This window comes from Bufo gargarizans, chromosome 2 (genome assembly GCF_014858855.1).
Source record: "Bufo gargarizans isolate SCDJY-AF-19 chromosome 2, ASM1485885v1, whole genome shotgun sequence".
In the NCBI taxonomy this organism is placed as follows: domain Eukaryota; kingdom Metazoa; phylum Chordata; class Amphibia; order Anura; family Bufonidae; genus Bufo; species Bufo gargarizans.
The window spans coordinates 555,517,453-555,541,473 of NC_058081.1; the positions used below are offsets into that span (position 1 = coordinate 555,517,453).

Below are 24,021 nucleotides of genomic sequence, written 5' to 3' on the forward strand. Positions count from 1 at the left end.
GAAGGGACAGTGGGGGGCAAATTACTACATGGGGAGCAAATGGGGGCAGTGTGGCCTGGGAACAATTAATACTGTGGGCCAAGTATTAGCTTTATTTTTTTTTGTGTGCCACTGCCAAATGCCAACTTAAATTGGGGTACATTACTGGGGGGCACAGGAGGATCATATTACTGAAGGGACAGTGGAGGGCAAATTACTACATGGGGAGAAAACTAGTCATGGGCAGTGTGGGGGACAATTAATACATTACTATGGGGGTAGCAGTGTGGGGGACAATTGATACTGTGGAGGTAGCAGTGTGGGGGACAATTTCTACTGTGGGGGCAGTGTGGGGGACAATTACTACTGTGGGTGCAGTGCGGGGGACAATTACTACTGTGGGGGCAGTGTGGGGGACAATTACTACTGTGGGTGCAGTGCGGGGGACAATTACTACTGTTGGGGGCATGTGGGGGACAAATACTACTTTGGGGGAAGTGTGAGGGACAATTACTACTGTGGGGGAAGTGTGGGGGACAATTACTACTGTGGGGGCAGTGTGGGGGACAATTGCTACAGTGTCATGCACAGATCCCCCATAACAGTGTCATCCACAGATCCCCCATAACAGTGTCATCCACAGATGCCCATAACAGTGTGTCATCCACAGATCCTCTATAACAGTGTGTCATCCCCAGATGCCCCCATAACAGTGTCATCCACAGATGCCCCGATAACAGTGTGTCATCCACAGATCCCCCATAACAGTATGTCATCCACAGATCCCCATAACAGTGTGTCATCCACAGATCCCCCATAACAGTGTGTCATCCACAGATCCCCCCATAACAGTGTGTCTTCCACAGATCCCCCACAACAGTGTGTCATCCACAGATCCACCATAACAGTGTGTCATCCACAGATCCCCCACAACAGTGTGTCATCCACAGATCCCCCATAACAGTGTCATTCACAGATCCCCCATAACAGTGTGTCATCCACAAATCCCCATAACAGTGCACCTGCAAAAGGAAGAGAGACTAAAAGGAGGGGAAAGCAGAGGACGTCACAGCAGACCACTGAATAGCTTCTTTGGTAAGTAAATAGTTTTATTATAAATGTAGTTTAGTTTAATGTCTAATTTTAACTTTTAAGTAGGTAGGAAGTGTCCGGCTGTGTAAAATTAGTAAGTGGTAAGTAGTATTAGTTGCACACACCAACACCCACAGGGTTATTTCACAAAAGGATGACGAGTTTGGAGAAGTGAACAATATAGGACAACATGGCTGATTTGAAAAAAATTCTCCAATTCAGATCACTTTCCTATTCAGTTATGTTGTCCTAGATTGTTCCCTTCTCCAAACTCTTCACCCTTTTGTGAATAAGCCTGTGAGCGTCTGTTCATTGGTCTTCTTTAGTGACATGTTTAACATATGGAATTATTTACACAGCCCTGGTGTTTGCTGAAACTGCTTTAAACTATAAAGAAAATTTTTCGAGAGTGTTTCTGTCTTTCTCAGGTCTCAAGCAATACCGAGGAAGAAAGGGAAAACTCTTGAAAGCTTGTCTTTTAAGTATTAGGTTAGTACAATAAAAAGGTATACCTGCATACCACAATACTTTCGTATTTTGTAATCTTATTTATATATACTTTTTTTTTTTTGTAGTATGATTAAGTGGTGAAAATTATTAGTGCCCCCCCATTTTTGACTGTGGTATCTTATGTGCCCCCCCTACAAATTTTTCCTAGAGTCGCCACTGGTTATATGTGTATTCTGGTATTGACTGATCACAGAGTATGGGTGGGACACTTTTGGAGATTTAAGACAGCCCTATAAGAGGTGGATCATTCGCCCCTGAAGAAGAGCGAAAGCGAAACCCAGGTCGGGCAAGAGTACGAATTGTGTTTAATCGATTTGTGATATGATTTTGTTAGTATAATAATTGATTTTGTTAGTATAATAAACCTTTTTATCTGATTGGAGAAATTAGTGCTTCACTATTGGTGCGATCTCTCAATATACCGCAGGAGTGTGCTGGAGGAGAGGAGGTCGATTCTGCTTCCTATGTCCAGATACGCGGATGGTTTTGTGCTAGATTGAAGACTTCCCTATTGGTGAAACTGCTGCACAAAAAGTTGATCGTCAGATTGAGAAACTGACTCTATGGATGGAAGGCTTTTTTAAAAAAAATTATATGTCAGAAATGTTTATTTGTAAATGTTGAGTTGTTGGTTGATTATTCTCAATATAACAAATGAAAATAAACAAATGAGATGGAAAATTTCCCTTTTTCATTTATTTGCATAATAATTCCGCACACTAATAATGATGCACATATAGATATTCTCCTAAGAAAGCCAAAACCTCACTTTTACTTCCTTGAATATTCAGATTTGAAGTATATTAACATTTTGGATTGACTGACAGCACTGTAGTTGTTCAATAATAAAATGAATCCAAAAAAATACTATTTATATATATATAATAATTGTGCACACAGTGCATATGTCACTGCTGCAGCCTGTAAACACATGTGAGGGCCAGAGTAGCAGTGCTAAAAAGTAAGGAGAATAAATGGTGAGTATTCAATATTTTACACATATTTAGTAGTTTTGATGAGGTTTTAATATAAGTCGGACAACCTCTTTAACTGAACATTGCAATGTCATATTTACTGTTGGTTCATTTGCAAATAGTGGGCCTATTACTGGTAATGCTATGTGTACATTGTTTATTTTGTAGCAGTGGGTACATGGATATGATGGGTATAATAAGCATAGCACCACACAGGCTCCATAATAAGGGCGGAGCCGGAATATATAATAAGGAGGATTAGTGTACCTCGTGGGTTGGTGTAGTGAGCCCTGAAAGAGAGTACAGTAAGCTATGATAAGTCCAAGATGAGGCGTGGAATGTTTCCAATGAGGTTCCCTGATTCTAACTGGATTGCTTTGTTGTTTGGGTCTGCCAGGGCAAGGGTGTCCTCTGCATTGGTCCTGTGGCTTCTGAGAGTAGATTTAGGTCCCTTACCATGTATGTGCCTGTGCCATGGGCTGCAAAGAGCTCTGTTGCTCCTACTGAGAAAAGAAACCTGAGACTGAATTGTGCCAGGCTATACAGAAGCTGTGTGTTTCCTTGCTATTGTGAGTTGCCCCTAAGCCTATTCAAGACCGTAACTAATAAGCTGTGTGCTCGCTACAGAAATGTAACCACTAAGATATGTGCCTCACAGAGAATTATAACCACTAAAAAACTGTAAACACAAAGCTGTGTGACTACCACACAATTGTCACCACTATGCTGGGTGCTAATGTGTGTGTTAATGGAAATGTGGAACAACCAGTATGCAACTGTCTCAATTCAACTAATATAAGCCTAAGTAAGCCTACGGTCAACAAAAGACATGTAGTTCGGCTGGAGAGACCAGTTCTGCACAAGTTCTCATGCCAGACAGAAACAGGGATGGGACCAACCATGGCTGCACCCCCTTACTCGAGGGGCCCCATAGCAGTGGCATGGTCGGCCTTTAGGGTATGGATGCCCCAGATAACACTTAAATTATTTCTGTGCATTACTGAACTACAATGCATACTGTATATCTTAGTTTGTATCACCATCTGACACATTTTTTGTATTCTATATTGTAGATGTTATACTGGGAAAAATAACAGACTCATTGAACAATGTGTTTTATTTTGGCAGGGACACTGACCTTTGGATGAGGCCCAGGCTTCTCAATGTTCTGGCTAGGGAAGCCCTAAAATAAAAAGCATGAGCAGCTCTGATCTAGATGATACCAAAGTGGATAGTATAGACTCATCTAAAGTACCTAGACCACAAAGTAATGTATTGTGTTCAATGATTGGCTGAAAGATGATTATGATAATCTTCTAACCTTGTAATGATGCCCACAAAATCAAAACAGTTAGTTTTTCCTTGCTTCTTTAAATAATGTATGCTGCAACATCAGCAACTCATTGTTCCGCTCAAGACTTGTCTATGCACTTAGGTATAGCTAGAGATTCCCCTGTCTAGCTTATGTACTCATTTTTAATTTCTCATCACTGTTGAATTAAAAGCCACCTTAGGTTATGGCCTGTGCTTCTCCTATGATTACCTACTTTGGGTTGCTTATTATATACAGTTGCAAGAAAAAATATGTGAACCCTTTGGAATGATATAGATTTCTGCACAAATTGGTCATAAAATGTGATTTTATCTTCATCTAAATCACAACAATAGACAATCAGTCTGCTTAAACTAATAACACACAAATAATTAAATGTTAGCATGTTTTTATTGAACACACCATGTAAACATTCACAGTGCAGGTGGAAAAAGTATGTGAACCCTTGGATTTAATAACTGGTTGAACCTCCTTTGGCAGCAATAACTTCAACCAAACGTTTACTGTAGTTGCAGACCAGACGTGCACAACGGTCAGGGGTAATTCTTGACCATTCCTCTTTACAGAACAGTTTCAGTTCAGCAATATTCTTGGGATGTCTGGTGTGAATCGCTTTCTTGAGGTCATGCCACAGCATCTCAATCGGGTTGAGGTCAGGACTCTGACTGGGCAACTCCAGAAGGCGCATTTTCTTCTGTTTAATCCATTCTGTTGTTGATTTACTGCTATGCTTTGGGTCATTGTCCTGTTGCAACACCCATCTTCTGTTGAGCTTCAGCTGGTGGACAGATGGCCTTAAGTTCTCCTGCAAAATGTATTGATAAACTTGGGAATACATTTTTTCTTCAATAATAGCAATCCGACCAGGCCTTGACGCAGCAAAGGAGCCCCAAACCATGATGCCCCCACCACCATACTTCACAGCTGGGATAAGGTTTTGATGTTGGTGTGCTGTGCCTCTTTATCTCCACACATAGTGTTGTGTGTTTCTTCCAAACAACTCAACTTTGGTTTCATCTGTCCACAGAATATTTTGACAGTACTGCTGTGGAACATCCAGGTGCTCTTGTGCAAACTGTAAACGTGCAGCAATGTTTTTTTTGGACAGCAGTGGCTTCCTCTGTGGTATCCTCCCATGAAATCCATTCTTGTTTAGTGTTTTACGTATCGTAGATTCGCTAACAGGGATGTTAGCATATGCCAGAGACTTTTGTAAGTCTTTAGCTGACACTCTATGATTCTTCTTCACCTCTTTGCGCAGTCTGCGCTGTGCTCTTGCAGTCATCTTTACAGGACGGCCACTCCTAGGGAGAGTAGCAGCAGTGCTGAACTTTCTCCATTTATAGACAATTTGTCTTACCGTGGACTGATGAACAGCAAGGCTTTTGGAGATACTTTTATGACCCTTTCCAGCTTTATGGAAGTCAACAATTCTTAATCGTAGGTCTTCTGAGAGCTCTTTGTGTGAGGCATCATTCACACCAGGCGATGCTTCTTGTGAAAAGCAAATCCAAAGCTGGTGTGTGTTTTTTATAGGGCAGGGCAGCTGTAACCAACACCTCCAATCTCATCTCATTGATTGGACTCCAGTTGGCTGACACCTCACTCCAATTAGCTCTTGGAGATGTCATTAATCTAGGGGTTCACATACTTTTTCCACCTGCACTGTGAATGTTTACATGGTGTGTTCAATAAAAACATGGTAACATTTAATTCTTTGTGTGTTATTAGTTTAAGCAGACTGTGATTGTCTATTGTTGTGACTTAGATGAAGATCAGATCACATTTTATGACAAATTTGTGCAGAAATCCATATCATTCCAAAGGGTTCACATACTTTTTCTTGCAACTGTAGAAGTTAATGTCTCATTATGATCTGTGGGGGCGCGATTTGTAATTATACTAACTTAAGGGGTTTTTCTTGATAATAGAGTCACTTTAATGAGTCCAATACGATGTAGACCTCAATCTGCAGCAAAATGCTTATGCAAATTAAGTTGTAATTGGATGCGGATGACTATATACATTATAGTGTTTGCTTTTTTTCCTATTGTCTAAACTACATGTATTAAGAATATCCTAGGTATTTGCATGTCATCTAGTCATGGAGTTGTTCTTTAGTCTGAAGAATAGAACAATACTGAACACAAGAAATGAATGTAACAAAAAAACTTTTCATTATATTGCAGTATATGTTATGCATTAGTTTATATATAATTACAAGAATGAACTATATATGGGTGCAAAAACCTTTCTGAACATTAGTATAGTTAATGGAAGGCAAGGAGAGTTCTTTCTCTCACTTTACTTTTTGACAGTGTATTTTGCATTGTATGGAGAACCTAAGTTGGGGGGGGGGGTCTCCTTTTAAAAAAATAAAAATAAACTCTGTAATCTAACTATAGGGCCCCATTCACAGGATTGTATTATGACATGTGCAGAAACCTTACAAACTGGGACCCTGGCACAAAGTTAAGCTTCAGAATTTCTCCAGCACTGCTCTATAATTCAGCAAACCCAACTTAGTTCGAGGTATTTGAATTGTTAAAATGTTTGAGAATTTATACCAAGACTTTGGTGAAGTCTTCGTAATAATCCCAGAAGAATCATCCTACTCATTAGATACCTCCAATGATCATGTAGTAGGAAACCTATATATTGTCCATTTTTTTGTCCAGCTGTTCTATATTTGTGTTAGATTTTTGAGTCACTGTCACATCTCAGCTGGTCTCCAAATAAATCAATGGCACTGGCATCCTCTACAATATTCATTGTGTTTCACTCATGGGGTGGCAAAAACTAGTCTTGGCCCTAGACGTAAATTAGACTCACAATGTAATTAGAACCCTACGAAGTGCCTAGTCTGTTCTGTCTCGAGCTGAAAGTTACCCCATTTCTGCAACTTGGAGGTGAGAACATGCATGGATAGGTTGTGCATCTGTCGAAATGATGCCCCATGCAGTCTGGGAATGGTGCTGATTCATGGAGGGGCTTCCTTGTAAGAACCTACGGAGAAGACCACAAAATATATGGTGATTTTTATTTTAGACAAGGTCTGTGTACGATCTCAGACCTCTTGCACTCAGCAGGTCTTGAATGCTACAAGATCCTTTTTGCAGTTAATATTTCTGGCTCTGGAACGTTTGTCAAATCCTTGATATTCACATCCAGTACACAGATGATTTATCGTTGTCTTCTAACATTGTTTTGGGAAAGTTCTCATCATCAGCCAAACGTGTCTCTCTCGGCTCCAGCTTCTCTCATGATCTGTGGGTTTTCACTGTCACAAGCCCCAGGTCGAGCCCTCCATAGATACTGTTGCTACGTCGGACAGGTCCGTTCACAGCAGCAGTTATGTAGTACAGCATAAGATCTTCCCTGCAGGTTATTACTGCGGCATTTTCACACTCCTGTCTAATTAACTCCCCGGTTCCTTTGAAAGCCACACAGCAGATCCGGAGATACTTTGGCAAAAGATATAATGTGGATGCTAAGCTGTTTCATCAGAAAAAAAATCTTAGGAAAACTCATGCAGCACAAAAGACAATAGCCAAGCCTGTCCACTCCATCCTGTGATAGATCTGCGGTAGAGAATCGGTCAGCTGCCTTGTCGAACTGAGCAAATGTTTCCAGTTAAATATATTTATTCCTGTCCTGGAAATGGAATGTCTTTGTCTTGATGTAATGGCATACAGCCCTTAGAATATTGATTGTGTAACATTATTGAATGCAGGATTGTGTAGCTGGGAAGACACTGAGATGGTGCACAGAATATAACCGCAGGTGGGGGATGGGATTTTATTGTTAGGTGAAATTCAGTGTGTCTTGCACTTTATGGTCGCTTGGTGCTCTTTGATCCTACAGCTATGACATATTGTGCCCCTGGTAGTAAAATATGCACAGCATATGATATCCATCACATGATAGGGGCTCTGTACCCAATCTAAGAATGAAGTAGTGGGGTACAAGCAAGAAATGCCTCCATAGGGACTAGATCTTTTTAAAATCCTATTCATAGTGATGTGGAGAACCCCCCCCCCCCCAATTACTTAGGCATAGTTGCTAACAGGGATTGCACTCTAAGCCCCACACTCCATTACATACCAGTCATAACAACAGAGCGCAGATCCTATTTATAGTGTTCCCTGTATAGAGTGTCATAAAGGTTGTCCCCATAAAAATGTGGATGGTCACATATCCCTGCCCTGATCAGAAGAGGTCAGGCTGGCAAGTGAAGAACAGAGTCACAGTATTCCAGAAGACAATCCTGTCTTCTCATGATAAGCAGTGGTGGTATACCAGTTAGCTATGGAATCAATGTCTGACTGATAAAGGTCTAAATGTTGGGACATACACAATGCCTATAACTAAGGTGATACTTCTGAGCAGGCACTGATTCCATTCAATGGGGCTACGTTGCAGTCATGGCACAACTGTTAGGCAAGGCATGGTGCTCATCATCAAGTACCACCACCCCTTCATACTAGTCATAATGATGCAGAGCATCCCATACGGTCTTTGATGGCTGGTGGCATACATCAAAGAGAGGAGGCACAACAGCCTATAGCATAATGGGCCCTGATTATGGTGCATGCTTTTGCCACCCAGGAGACTTTATTGGAGCGTTTGTTTCCTCTTTTTATGTCCTTTGGGCTAATCTCCCACCGCTTCTTAAAAAAATGCAGTTTTTCTGAACGGGGGAGTTCTGCACAGAAATTAAAGGGGTTGTCTCACGAAAAATATTCTACAGTTTTCAAAACACCACTTGGATCTAAATACTTTTGTGATTGCATGTAATTAAAAATTTAGCATAGCCACAGAGTTATTCAATAAAATGTATCTGTATAGTGCCACCTGCTGTTTATTATTTTCCTTATCACAGTCCTACTCACTGATATTCATCATTCATCTGCCCCCTGAGCTGCAATAGGGAGAGCTGAGACATGCCCCCTTAGCTGCAGAAGAAAAGACACGCCCCTTGTGCTTTCAGCTTGATATAAATCTAGCAGAGCATCTAGCAGAGCAATGAATGAGGAGATCTCTGGATCCATGTGAGGTACAGGGCTGATTCTAGCTTTGTTAGAAAGAGATTTCCATGTACTATATGATATCTGATTTTCATTTTTTACATTAGTCATGGGACAACCCCTTTAAGGGGATGGAACTAACCAGGGCTGTGGATCCTACCACTGGTCTTCTTCTGGGGTATGTGGTTCCTAGTTGTTGGCATATTTGATCTCATGACATCATCTATAACATGGATAGACATCATTGGTATCACTGAAAACAACTACCTAAATATAACTTTTATTCAAAGTTGCTAAAATATATATCCCTACCGGGGGACCAAAATTAGACATGGACAAACATAGAAAAGAGAAAATTAAGGACCAGGCAGAGAACTGATGCTGACGGAGACGATATGGGCAACTCGTGTGGATTAATAGTGTCTATCCCTAAGGTGTCCCTCAGACTATCCTCAGCCCAGAGATATACCTGGATGGTAGGAGCACTCTGTCCACGTGCCTTGGCTGCCTGTCCTTATAACGCCCTTGCCAACGGTATATTAACCCATATGGATGTCACAGATATACACCAAATACAAAAACAAAACAAAACTGGAGAACCCCCAAGCCAGTACTGGTCCTCTTCTATTTAGCCAATTGGCTACACGTATATTGTGTTACCTATTTCTATTGGTCTTTTTGCCAATTGGCTATGCGTATATTGTATTTCCCTCTCGCTGACCAGTACTGGCTTGGGGGTTCTCCAGTTTTGTTTTGGTTTTGTTTTTGTATTTGGTGTATATCTGTGACACACATTTATATACTTGTGTCCCCTGACAAACCTTTTTAATTGAAAGGGGAAACGCGTCGGGACAAGTGATGTGATATCAAGTTTTGTATATGTATTTAGTAATCAGTATATACAAGGACCCAGACATCCATATGGGTTAATATACCGTTGGCAAGGGCGTTATAAGGACAGGCAGCCAGGGCACGTGGACAGAGTGCTCCTACCGTCCAGGTGTATCTCTGGGCTGAGGATAGTCTGAGGGACACCTTAGGGATAGACACTATTAATCCACACGAGTTGCCCATATCGTCTCCGTCAGCATCAGTTCTCTGCCTGGTCCTTAATTTTCTCTTTTCTGTGTTTGTCCATGTCTAATTTTGGTACCCCCGGTAGGGATATATATTTTAGCAACTTTGAATAAAAGTTATATTTTAGGTAGTTGTTTTCAGTTATAGTGATTTTGACCTTACAACTACCCTTTGATTATTTTCCCTTGATGAGTATAGATAGACATCATTGGCCTTATCTATGGCCTTGGTACATAAGTAACTTGAAAGCTAAGAAGCGATTCTATAAACAGCAGGAACTACAGGTAGATAAGTGATATAGTCCTTGCTTTGAGTTTTACACATGATTGCACAAAAAGAGTCTACATCCAAGGGCTGGTCGAAAATAACCACTTAAAAGGCAAAGAAACATCAACCATTAAGGCACCTGTTTTACAACCTGAAGTGTGGGTCCCTGATTTCTACATACTGAGGTAGTAAGTAGTTACTTCACTTTGAATGAATCAGGTTTGACATCTCAGTTTCACCTTACTGGAAGCTACAATCAGACGCTCGCAGCCTGAGTGCTACTGTGCCATATATACAGAGGGCACAGAACAGTGCGTAATAATAGAAGCAGTCGGCTCTGTAACACGGGGATAACTAGTGTGGGCAGGGAGTGGAAATGAAAAGTCAGCTGCAGCTTATACCAAACTGCTGTTTAAAGGGGTTGTCCGGGTTCAGAGCTGAACCAGGACATACCCATAATTTCATCCAGGTAGCCCCCCTGAGGTTAGCATCGGAGCAGTTCATGCTCCGATGCTCTCCCTTGCCCTGAGCAGAATCGCAGGGCAAGGGCTCTTTTGTTCACTATAACACACTGCTGGGCGGAGGCTTCCGCCCGGCAGTGTGTTCGGTGACGTCACCGGCTATGATGGGCGGGCTTTAGCTCTGCCATAGCCATTACAGGCTAGGGCAGCACTAAAGCTCACTGCCCGCCCATCAGTGCCGGAGACTTCACTGGGCTCACTGCAGAAAGGGACCCAGTACGTCACTGACTGTAAGAAAAAGGGCACTTCCGGTTTGGATTTTCTCAATGTCAAAAGTGTTTGTCTAGTAAAGGTAGGAGAGGCATCAATGTAAAATTTAGGCCACTGTTGTCCACACACACCAATCTTCCCAATCCCGGACAACCCCTTTAACTGATTAATTAAAGGGGTTGGCCACCATATGCATAAAAAAAAAAAAAATGGCCCTAGACAGTAACTAAAGCCAAGAGGTATTAGTATAATGAGAGATATACTGTGTATATATAATTTTTGCTCCCATAGATGAGAGGCTGTGTGGGCAGAGCAGCTGGAAAGTGAAAGTAAAAATCCCAGCATGCATCACAGCCAGCATCTTCAGAGGAGCGGTCACATAACATCCCTGGCCAACTGTGATACCGTAGTAACAACAGCATCTCAGGTGTCATCTCATCGCCGACAAGTCAGCATAATGGTTTTTAGACACCATGTCCCATTTGAAGCGCCCCTAATGCACCCTAGAATAGAAGCTCCCAAAAAGTGACCCCATTTTGGAAACTACGGGATAAGGTGACAGTTTTATTGATACTATTCTGGGCTACATATGATTTTTAATCGCTCTATATTGCGTATTTTGTTAGGCAAGGTTACCAAAAATGGCAGTTCTGGCACAGTTTAAATTTTTATTTTTTTACAACGTTCATCTGACAGGTTAGATCATGTGCTATTTTTATAGAGCTGGTTGCTACGGATTATATCAAATTTGTCTACTTTATTTGTTTGTTTGTTTAACTTTTACATAATAAAGCGTTTTTGAAAAAAAAATCATGTTTTTGTGACTCCATTTTCTGAAAGCCATATTTTTTTATTCTTTGGGCGATTGTCTTAGTTAGGGTGTTAATTTTTTGCGGGATGAGGAGACTGTTTGATTGGCACTATTGTGGGGTACATATGACTTTTTGATGGCTTGCTATTACACTTTTTGTGATGTAAAGTGATAAAAAATGGATTTTTTGGCACAGTTTTAATTTTATTTTATGGTGTTCACCTGAGGGGTTAGGTCATGTGATATTTTTATAGAGCTGGTTGTTATCGACACGACAATACCTAATATGTATACTTTTTATTTATTTATTTTACTTTAACACAATAAAAGAATATTTTTTTAAAAACATGTTTTTGTGTCTCCACTTTCTGAAAGCCATATTTTTTTACGTTTTTGGGCGATTCTCTCATGTAGGGGCTAGTTTTTTGCAGGATGAGGTGAAAGTTTGACTGGTACCATTTTGGGGTACATATGACTTTTTTTGATCACTTTTAATACCTTTTTTTGGGAAGTGAGGTGGGCAAAATTTCAATTCCATCATAGATTTTTTTTTTATGGCGTTCACCGTGCAGTGAAAGTAACATGATCCTTTTATATATCGGGTCGTTACGGACGCGATGATACTATGATACTGTGTGCATCGGGCCGCCTGCGGGACTATTGTCCTGCACTTATATGATCATATGAGTGCGGGACGATAGCCCAGCGGGTGGCCCGATGCGTACAGTATCATAGTAACCTATGATGTAGTGCGCTCGCGTGCGCACGATCTATGCTGCTCCGGTACATATGGCCTGCTCTCGGATCGTATGTCTCAGAGGGCATAGGGTCGTGTGCATGAGCCCTTAGGCGAACCTACAGTGATATACTAGGAAACTGCAGAATGTAGCAATTTCCTAAAATACTTGGAATTACTGTCCTTATAATCCACCAAAGTAGAGATTTTCTGAACCTGATTATTATACAGAGAGGAGAAGTGCTACATAGCCACTGCTTAAAAGGGATGTCTCAATTCAGCAAATGGTATTCATCAAGTGGTGCAAAGTACTTCCTAATGTATTGTGATTGTCCATATTGTCTCCTTTGCTGGCTTGATTCATTTTTCCATCACATTATACACTGCTCTTATCCAGGGGTTGCAGCCACCGCTGCAGCACAGCACAGATACGAGGTGACTGGGATGGGAACTGCTGTGCATGCTCCCACAATCCTGGCCAACAGAAAGGACAGCATTTTTTCCCGTAGTGTGCAAGCGCGGCCACCACTGCTGGATTTCAGGGTGGTCATAACCATGGAAATGAGCAGTGGATAATGTGATGTAAAAATGATTCAAGCCAGTAAAGAAGGCAATATGGACAATAACAATACATTAGTAAGCGCTTTGCATTATCGTTATATACATGATAAATGCCATATGCTGATGTGAGACAACCCTTTTAACTCTTGCTGCAACAGAAGACTGCTGCACATGACTTTTGCAGTGCGAATAGACATGTAATGCTTATGTTTTTTTAAGAGGTTTCTTCAGCAGCTGCAGTGTGTATTTTGCATGGTGCATTTTAAATTAAATCCTAATTTACATTGTAGCTAGTTTTTTTTTCCCACCTGGCATAAAGGTTCAGTTTCCTGCTCTAACCCTACCTACCAACCCATCCAGATTCTGCCTCTGAGCAGAAATGATGGGACTCACAGGGGTTGTGTAAGAAGGGCTGTTAGATGTCCACCTATGAATGGAGCAAGAATGCTGCTCCTGAAAATCTCTTTTTGAGGTAAGCACATCCACATTCACTAATGCAGATTTCTTGGTTAAAATATTATGCAGCATGGATCTATGATTGTTTTGTCTGTGGTCTCAGAACCCCCTTTTTGAGTAATGTTTCTGGCATATCATTGTCCTCTGTGTATGGATACAAATAAAATCATATTAGTTCAACCCAAAACACAGATCCTCTCCAACACTTAGAATTATATTACTCAGTCCCCTTGTTAATGGAGGACTCAGTGTACTAGATATCTTCTATAGAAATCAATAGAGAGTGATTGTGCATGGGCAGCCTACTCTGCACCGGGAATGGAGCCTGTGCATTCCTATTCATGGAACTGGTTGAGTTCCAGTAGACAGAGATAGATAATCCCCAAAGCCTAGTTATAGAGAGTGTATTTTATAATAATCTTATATAGTGAGTTACTTTTTTTCAATGAATCTTTGTTTCTTTCTTTCCATTTTTTCCATTTTTTTATTGATACTTGTTGTTGTATTTATGTGAAACGTGCCGGCTTTCCATGACTGCTTCCCCTGAACATAGTGAGATAAGATCTTCCCGTTACCAGTCTTATGCCCCGTGTATTTATATGACTATAATGTGGACATCACAGAAACGCTGTGGTGCTGAGATAACGTTTACAAACACCAATAAACCATGTGTGATTCTATGTTTCTATGTTTGGTATGATTAGGTGACTACGTTGACCTACACTGTCATGTTCTATAATGATCTGTTCGTAACATTATATGTGGTTCGATTTGACGTTCCATTTGTATCATCCAAATCAGAAATTAGGATAAGGCTTTCAACGTTTTCATCGGACAGCTGTTCCAGGACAACCTGAGACACTGGTGCCAGTGGCATACATAGAGAAGTGAGGGCCCCATAGCAAGGATCTAACCAGGTCCCCCACACAGGACAGAAGGGTTTCTGCTTAAACCCTTTTCAATGACCCTTGGGCCATTTTTCCACTGGTTCATTTGCTAAAAGTTGTTTCTTTAGAGGGTAGAGTTCTGAATAAGTTTTCACCTCCAGTAGAAGAGATAATCCCAAATAAGACTGGGCCCCCTCTTGCCCTGGGCCCCATAGCAGTCACATGGTCTGCCGCTATGGTGGTTACGCCCTTGACTGGTGCATGGTAGTAACTACAACCATAGCAGATGCTATGAAATACAAAGGTTGAGAGGGCATACTAAGGATAAAACCTTGTTCTTTTGGTGGGGAAAAATAATACTCAGGTGGGTTTCTGATGACCAGCTCAACTATGTGGGTTCTCCATTGTGCAGAAAATCAGATCCCTCTTCTGGTTTAGGTAAGAGTAGTTATGGCTCTCATTGTCTTATTACAGTTTTATTCCTATGAAGGAGGCCCATTCTTGACATTCTTGGATGTTGGATCAAAGTACATCCTAAGATAATGGTTGACCGTGGCCATTCCTGAACAACCTGAAACAACTGTAGATCATATTATGCGGCCACTACTGAGTGATTCTAGTCATTTGTTTTTCCTAAGTCATTGGCTCATGTCATTGGCTCTGACACCACTTTAATACAAGTGTAAGTGAAATTACCTCCTTGATATTCAGGTAACCATGCTTACTATAAGTTTACTTCTATTCAAATGCAACTATTGCTGTTAAATCTGATCTTGAACACTTCTGATCTACAGAAGCATTTTATATCTGTCCAATCATTAGTCCAGTCATTGCCATAGGTCGAAACATTGCACCGTTTATGAACAGGTATAAATTTATGAAGAAGTCTCAGGCAGTAAATCAGCTGGGTCAGTGTTTGTTTAAGGACTTATGTATGTAGGAGCCTTTATAAATGTCTCTTCTATTTAAATGAGGATTTTGCAGATGAACAGAGTAAAGAGCTTTTTCCATAAGGAGGAGAATGATTCAACACGGAGAGAGAAAAATAGAACGTGCTCTACTTTTCTGGTCTGTCCCTGTTCTGTCATCTACCAGAGCTGGCCTATTCATTTGGAGATCAATTAACTAAAGAAGATGCAGTCTGCATGTCACAGCGATGGGCAACCATAAGGTCCCCCCTAAAAACAATGCATCTAGGGATACCTCTGCAATACCACATAGATACTTTAAACTCTATTTGGTAGCTTCGCCAAAATTCGCCAAGAATTTCAATTAGATCCAAATTAATTTGTCAAGAATCACTATAAATCACGTATACCCAGCCCAATCTGCCTAATCATATTCCTCCCACTTGGTGGCCCAATCTGAATGTGAAGGGTTGGAACTTAAACTGCAGGGAGAGTGCGGGGAGACTGCAGGGAGAGTGTATCGCTGTGTACATCAGTGTGCAGTGCACCAAGAGAGAATAGTGGCCCCATGACAGTGGGGAGATAATGGTGCCAGATCACAGTAGTAGCAGAACCCAACAACAGCAGTGTGATAGCAAGGGCCAGTGGTATGCATATCCTTGTAAAAATGCAACATGTACATATCAGTAGGCCAAGAAGCCCCTTTGTAGGAATGGGCAGAGGTGGGTGGCTGCATCAGAATGGTGGCAGCAGCACATGGCCAGAAGTAACAGGCAGAAAACTGGCCAGGCAGGAAAGCGATGGCAAACTTGACCAGTTGCGACCACACTTCAGGTATCCATGCCCAGTATCTTGGATCATGGGTGAAAGGGTGCACTCCAAGTATGCCACCACCTGCTGGTTGAGATTCTACTGAATGTCCAACTGCTGCTGCTGCTGGGTGGTTTCTTCAGAAGGTTGCTGAAGAAAACTGCTCATCAGAGACTTCATACTTATGGAGCTGGTACTGCCTCCCTGCTTCCATCTCCACTGCATACTGCCACGGTCTGCCGGGGTCATCTGCGTCGTCTTCATCGTTGCCCTCCAGCTCCTCATGATCCTCCTGGTTCTCTCCTGTTGCTTGGGCAGATAAACCACCTAGTTGTGCATAAAATTCCTGGACGTTTATGACCTCCTCCTCTGCCAGTTCATCCCCCTAAAGGCTCAGGTGGGCGTGAGATGTAAACACCATGTCTTCTGTCCCATCACCAATCTTATTTCTCAGCATCCTCTCCAAGATGTGAAGGAGTGGAATTACATAATTTATCCTGTAGTTCTGCCGACTGAAAAGTGGCCTCCTCAAAGGACCTAATCAAATAGCACATGTCACACATGAGCTGCCAGTGGCTAACGTGGAAGTTACACTGGGGAATAGACCTGTCCATCTGCAGCATTAAGAAATCGTTGACCACCTTCCTCTGCTCGTACAGGTGGTCTAACATAGGAAGCATGGAGTTCCAATGGGTGGAAACGTTGAATATCAGGCGATGTTGGGGAAGAGCATTTTGCCTTTGCAGCTCAAGAAGGGTGTGTTTTGCACGGTAAGAGTGGCTGAAGTGTATGCACAGTTTCCTGAACATTTTTAACAGCTCTTGCAGTAAAGTGGAAGGCTTCAAGAACAGGTGACAATGAGATTGAAGACGTGTCCCATGCAGGGTGCATAGGTCAGCCCTCCCTGACGCAGCGCAGACAAAATGTTCTTGCTGTTATCAGTAACCATGGTTCCCACCTCCAGGTGGCGAGGAGACAGCCAGTGTTCAATTTCTTTATTAATGACATAGAGCTGTTCCACGCGATTGTGGCTCAGTTTGCCAAGGCGGGTTGGTGAGAGATGCAGCGGTTTCTGCATCAGGCTCTAACACTAAATGAGTGGCACGGTTTTCCCATTCCACTTTATGGTGACGCTCCATGTATTGATGAGGGGCTGTCGTGCCTACATTAGAACCGTAATCCCACCTCACCTTCTGCCCACACATTCTGCATACCCCCACACTAAATTCCCACACTGCCGAATATGGCATTTTCCCTCCACCGCTGCATGATGCCTGCCTGCTGCTGCTTTTATGAACCCATTGACTGCTAGTGTGTTCCTCACACGCATTTGGCTATATAGCTATCACTATATCCACCCTGCTGTCTTTTAGCCTTTTGGCTAACGGGCACGCTTCCACCCTGCTGTCTCACAGGCATGCTGCCACACTCGCCCCCTGATGATTATGTCCCCTCTTCTCCAGTCTCCCACCTGCGATCAGCTACATCATCTACAAATGTTGTCACCCTCAACTGTCTCTTGAGCACGTCCCTGACCTCACGCAACATGTGCTCCCACCTGACTGTCATCATCGGTAGTTGCACGTCTAAAGGACTCCACAGCGGACCTCTCCTCCAAGTCTTGGCTGGCCTATAACTGCTGACTGTCCTCACAAAGCCAAAGCAGAACAGAGCAGTCGGCTACCATTACTTGGCTAACAGATGGAGCAGCAAAAGCAAGAGACAGGTGTCAGAGGAACCCACCGATTCCTGGCTGTGTATATCTGTTGTCACTTGAGATGATGTTGAAGAGCAAGTCAACCATTCTTGTACAGCTGGATTATTGGTCAAAACACGACCTCTGGATGAAAGTGGCAGCTCTGGCCTGTTGTTGCAGCTGCTACCACCCACCCCCTTCTTCTGCTGCTACACTGCCAGTTCTTTTAGAGGGCCCAGGCAACTGTCTGTTAGCCGTAGTGTATAACAACTGCATCGCTAACAGAATAGATTAGCTATCATAAATTTCACTTCACTGCACATGCACAGGGCGATAAATTACACCTGCCCGTTATACGGACTTAACGTAACACTACAGCTAACAGAATGGATTAGCTTTGATAAATTTTGCTCCACTGCAATTTTGTACAGGGCGATAAATTACACCTGCCCGTAATACGGACTTAACACATTCCTACAGCTAACAGAATGGATTAGCTATGATAAACTTTACTCCACTGCACAGTTATGTACAGGGTGATAATTTACACCTGCCCATTATATGGACTTAACGTAACGCTACAGCTAACAGAAAGGATTAGCTATGATGAATTTCGCTCCACTGCAGTTATGTACAGGGCGATAAATTACACCCGCCCATAATACGGACTTAACGTATTGCCACGGCTAACATAACGGATTAGCTTTGATAAATTTCGCTCCACTGCAGTTATGTACAGGGCGATAAATTACACCTGCCTGTAATACGGACTTAACGTATTGCTACGACTAACATAACAAATTAGCTATGATAAATTTAACTCCACTGCACAGTTATATACTGGATGATAAATTAAACCTGCCCATTGTACGGACATAACCATTAGCTATGAATGCAACGCTGCAGCTAACAGAAGGGATTAGCTATGATAAATTTTGCTCCACTGCAGTTATGTACAGGGCGATAAATTACACCTGCTTGTAATATGGACGCAAGCTAATGCTAAAGCTAACATAACGGATTAGCTATGAATGTTGGTGCATTGCACAGTGATGAACACAGTGATACACTACTCATAAAAAGTTAGGGATATTTGGCTTCCAGTTGAAATTTATAGAAAATGCAAAAAGTTCACACTCTAGTGATATTATATCATGAAAGTAGGGCATTTAAGTAGAAGCAGCAATGGTGATTTCCTCATCTCAAACAATTTATTGAAACAAAAGCCAACAATAGTGGTGGGTATACCCCAACAAAAAAGTCAATGTCTCAATAACTTGTCATGTGGCCTTGAGCAGGGGCGTAGCTAGAACTGACTGGGCCCCACAGCAAAATTTTGTATCCCCCCCTTCCCCCATGACTATCCTGGCATCGTATGTGTGTATATGTAAGGCAGGGTTCACATCACATTTTTGCCTTCCGTTTGATGTATACGTTGTAAAAAAACGCAGCACATTTTGCTTTTGTATCCTGCAAAGTCTGTTAAAAATACGTATACGTTAACGTATAATTTTTTTTTTCTTACAATGGTACTCTATGGTGACGGACGCCACTGTATGGTGTCAGTCTGAGGCATTTGTTAACATATACATTTTATGTATATATTAGACGAATGGCAAAACGTGATGTGAAACCGGCCTTAGTGTGCCATGATAGTGCCAAGTGCCAAGCACTAGGGGCAGAGAATGGAGGCTGCAATGTACTGCATGCTATAGTACAGAAGGCTGGCAGAGTGCACAGCCTGGTCTTGGTGATCAGTGGTGTGGACTGTATTCTACAAGGCTCACTCCACAGTATCATGTACTAGAATCTACAGTAAATACTGTAAAGATATTAGCCCTAACCCCGAATAATAATAGATTTAGTGACTATATAATCACCAACATATTGACACTAAATAATACCATCATATTGGATAATAGCTCATACCATGACTGGATAACAAAACACTGTAACGTTATAGCTCCATATCATGACTGGATAACACCACCATACAGCGACTGAATGACCGCCATAAAGTGACTGAATAACATTGCCGCACAGTGACTAGATAACAATGCCATACAGTGACTGAATAACACTGTCATACAGTGACTGGATAACACCACCACACAATGACTGGATAACACCACCATACAGGGACTGAATGACCGCCATAAAGTGACTGAATAACACTGCCGTACAGTGACTGGATAACACCGCCGTACAGTGACTGGATAGCACCGCCATACAGTGACCGGATAACGCCGCCATACAGTGACTGGATAACAGGGTATAAGGAGACACAGTACATGGTATGATTAGGGGCACTGTACAGGCTATGGTAAGGGGGCACAATGCAGGGTATGAGGGCATAGTACAGGTTAGTAGGCACAGTAAAGGGTATAAGAGGGCATAGTAAAGGTTGGGAAGCATAGTACAGGGGTATCCCCTTATGCTCCTGTAATGTGCCCCCTACAGAGTAATATATTGGAGCATAGATCAGGGGGCACGGTACAGTATAAGGGGCACAGCATAGGGGGCACAGTACAGGGCAGGCGGCACAGTACAGCATAGGGGGCACAGTACAGCATAGGCGGTACAGTAAAGGGCAGGGGTCACAATACAGCATAGGAGATACAGTATAGGACAGGGGGGCACAATATAACATAGGGGATGCAGTACAGGGCAGGGGGGGACACAGTGCAGCAGAGGGGGACACAGTACAAGGTAGGGGGCACAGTACAGCATAGCGGGCACACACAGTGCAGCATAGGAGGCACAGTACAGCATAGGGGGTACAGTACAGGGCATGGGGGCACAAACATTGCAGCATAGGGGGCAGAATACAGCATAGGGGACATAGTACAGGGCAGAAGGCAGAATACAGCATAGGGGGCATAGTACAGGGCAGGGGGCACAGACTCACCATTGTTAGTCAGGCTGGCAACATTGGCTGGCAGGCAAGCTGCAGTGATGCTCAGACGACTGAATAATAGATCAGCTGTCACTACAAGTGAGGCGGGTGGGCAGGTAAGAGAGACAGCCTGCCAGGCGGGCAGGCGCGCGGACGATCACATCCAGGGTCCACATGGAGCTTCTAGGAGTCTGGGAGCGGGCCCTGTTTGTGACTGAAGTATTACTTGAAATGATTGGTGGAGCAGCAGCTTCCGCTCACTGCTGCTCCACCAATCGGATAACACAGTGCAGCAGCGCAGAGGTAGGAGAATCCCTCTCTCCCCTCTTGTTTCATTGCGCAGCGTCACAACGCCCCTTCCCCAGGCAGGGAGAGATGGGAAATGTAAAATAAAAAATAAAAAAATAAATCATTATTAGAAACAGGGGCGTTGCTAGGGTCTCAAAAGATCCAGGGCCCAAGCCCCAATGCATATGGCCCAGTCAATGCCCCCCTGCCCGCACTAGCACTAGACATTTTACTTGCTGCATAGACACTATCAAACATACAGGAGTATACAGCAGCACATACCTGTCACATCCAGAGCCTCCCAACTGGCGTCTCTATTGATCTTCTCTGTCATCATCTTCTACATTAGCTCAGGACAACTTCTCTCAGCCAGCCCTCGTCTCTGCAGAGTGTGACACACAGACATCTTAGCTTCCTCACATTTATATCATCAGCCCCAACAACCTGGAGTTCCCACAGTGTTATCCTGCTGCTCGCTGTGCGCCCCAATGCCCCCAATTACTGCCATAGAAATAGTCCTCCCATAGTAATAGTGCTCCTCCAAGTCCCACCAATAGTAATTTCCTTCTAGAATGCCCTCATTAGTAATACTGCCCCCTACAGTGCCACCAATCATGATAATGCTCAATCAATCAAGAGCCCCCCAGTATTAATAATGCCCTCACAGAGTCCCCAGTAGAAATAAGGCCCCCTTATTGTCCCCCCAGTGGTAATAAAGCTCTCTACAGCCCGATGTATAAACACTCCTATAAAGCCCCCTGTAGCAATCAGGACCCCAATAATGTCCTCTGTATTTATAATGCCCCCATGCAGTGCCCCCTATAGTTAGAATCCTCCCTGTAGTGCCCTCAGAAATGATAATGCCCCAGCCATTTCAACATACAGACCCAATAACATAATTTTGCTCCCTCCACCATACAGTCCCATGTAAATAACATCAAGCCATCTCTCCTGCCTCCTCCAACATACAGTCCCATGTAAATAACATCAATCCACTGTCTTTAGCCCCTCCAACATACAGTCCCATGTACAAAACATAATTCCCTCCCTTCAGCCTCATCCAACACACAGTCCCATGCAAGAAACATCACTCCCTCCCAAACCGCCTCCATCATACAGTTCCATCTAAGGCTGCATGCACACGAATGTAAAAAAATAAAATAAAATAGGCGTTCAGAAGCAGACGCACTGTCATAACCATTTTCTTACCCTTTGTGTTTCCATTTTCTCGCCACCTGGCTGTTTAAAAATGAATGAATTTCATTGGCTTATCCCAGCCCCCTATAATGGCCCCAATTATAAATAATGCCCAAATATTGGTCCCCAGCCTTAATAATGTCCCTCATAGTGGCCACCAGCATTAATAATATGGCCCACAGGATTTTTTTTTACTGCAAAAAAAAGATACATACCTCACCCACTTTCACGCGCGGGGACACTCGCTCCTCACTGGATGCAGCAGGACCTGATGTGATCGTGTGATGTCATCACGCTGGGAGCGCAGGTCCATCTGCATCCAATGAGGAATCTGTGTCCCTGTGCTTTGGATGAGGTGAGTATTTTTCAAATTATTTTAACTCCTTAAATATATCATTTATCCCCACAGTACCTGTTTTTATCAGCTGTTAAACAGGCACGCTCCTGTCTAGACGGCTGTTAAAAATGGCCAAAAATAGGACATTTCCTATTTTTTGTTGGCCGCTATTTACTAGACCTTTAATTAAAAAAAAAAAAAAAAATGCCGTGTAGACAGCCACACAGACTGCAATTGGTTAGAATTGGTTATATATGGATGCTACTTAAACTGCTGTCACATAACCTAAATAACATCACTCTCCTCCAAGATACAGTCCCATGTAAATAACATCACTCCCCGCCCTTCAGCCCCTCCAACATACAGTCCCATGTAAATATCATCACCCCCTCCCTTTAGCCTCTTTAATATACAGTCCTATGTAAATAACATCACTCCCCTCCCTTCAATATACAGTCCCATGTAAATAACATCACTCCCCTCCCTTCAGCCCCTTCAATATACAGTCCACATGTAAATAACACCCCTCCCTTCAGCCCTAACATAAAGTCCCTTATAAATAACATCACTCTCTCAACCAAGCAGGGAAGTGGTGTGAGAGAGCAGAACTATAACTCCCAGCATTCCTCTGGCTCTCACATTGTATCCATCCCTTCACTTACCTCTCCTCAGTCACAGAAGCCATCACAGTCAGGGTCTTCTCCACTAGTTCTCCTCTTCACATCTTAGCTCCGCTCCCTCTCGCACTTATTACATGACAGTGACACCATCAAATGTCCTTCTCCACCACTGAGCTCTGCCTCTAGCACAGATCACCTGACTGTGATGTCATCACAGGTCCTTCAGCTCCTGCAGTGCGTCCCTGGTTAGTAGTCACCCTTTTTTTTTCATTAGCAAGCAGTACATTCGTAGCCTGGGACAAAACATCTGGGGCCTAGGCCCCGAATGTTTTAACCTAGTGACTAGGGTTGCCATCCATACGGGAATGACCCAGACAGTCCGGGTTTGTAATCCTGTGCCTGGGTACAAGCCGTTCTCAGACCCGGGCACAGGATTCCATTTCAAACAGCAGACCAGTTGCCAGCTAGCCTCATCTGACAGCTAGCGGTGAGCGGTGATGGGCGCTGAGCTAAGCAGCGGACGATCAGCTGAGCCTGTCACTGCCGGCGCGGCGATAAGCTGAGAGCCTGTGAGTGATGCTAGGCGGCACTGTCTCCAGACACTCCCCTCCCTCTCCTTCTCTCTGCTAGTGAGAGGAAGTGACATCAGAGAGAGAGAGGGAGCATGGGAGAAATCGTTCTCCGGCAGCTGCCCAGCGAGTGGAGCTACTAGCAGTGCTCCACCAGTTTCTTCTTCTTTTTCTGGGAGTCAGTCGACCTCTGCGACTAACGCCATAACTGCCGTCCTTCTCCACACACCTGGACCTCTGATATGAACTTCTAAAAAAG

At 43.1% G+C, this 24,021-nt stretch overlaps 1 protein-coding gene across 5 annotated transcripts in view; it reads right to left on the reverse strand.

The window, feature by feature from the left end:
• Nucleotides 1-24,021, reverse strand: part of LOC122926679 (potassium voltage-gated channel subfamily C member 1-like) — a 146,506-nt gene that overhangs the window by 34,668 nt on the left and 87,817 nt on the right. The window contains exon 3 of one of the 5 annotated variants that reach the window (XM_044278136.1): nt 16,351-16,385. The exons of the other annotated variants lie outside the window; for them this stretch is intronic. Within the exon in view, the coding sequence (XP_044134071.1) occupies nt 16,351-16,385 (35 nt within the window). The remainder of the gene's footprint in view (nt 1-16,350; nt 16,386-24,021) is intronic. 5 annotated transcript variants of the gene reach the window in all.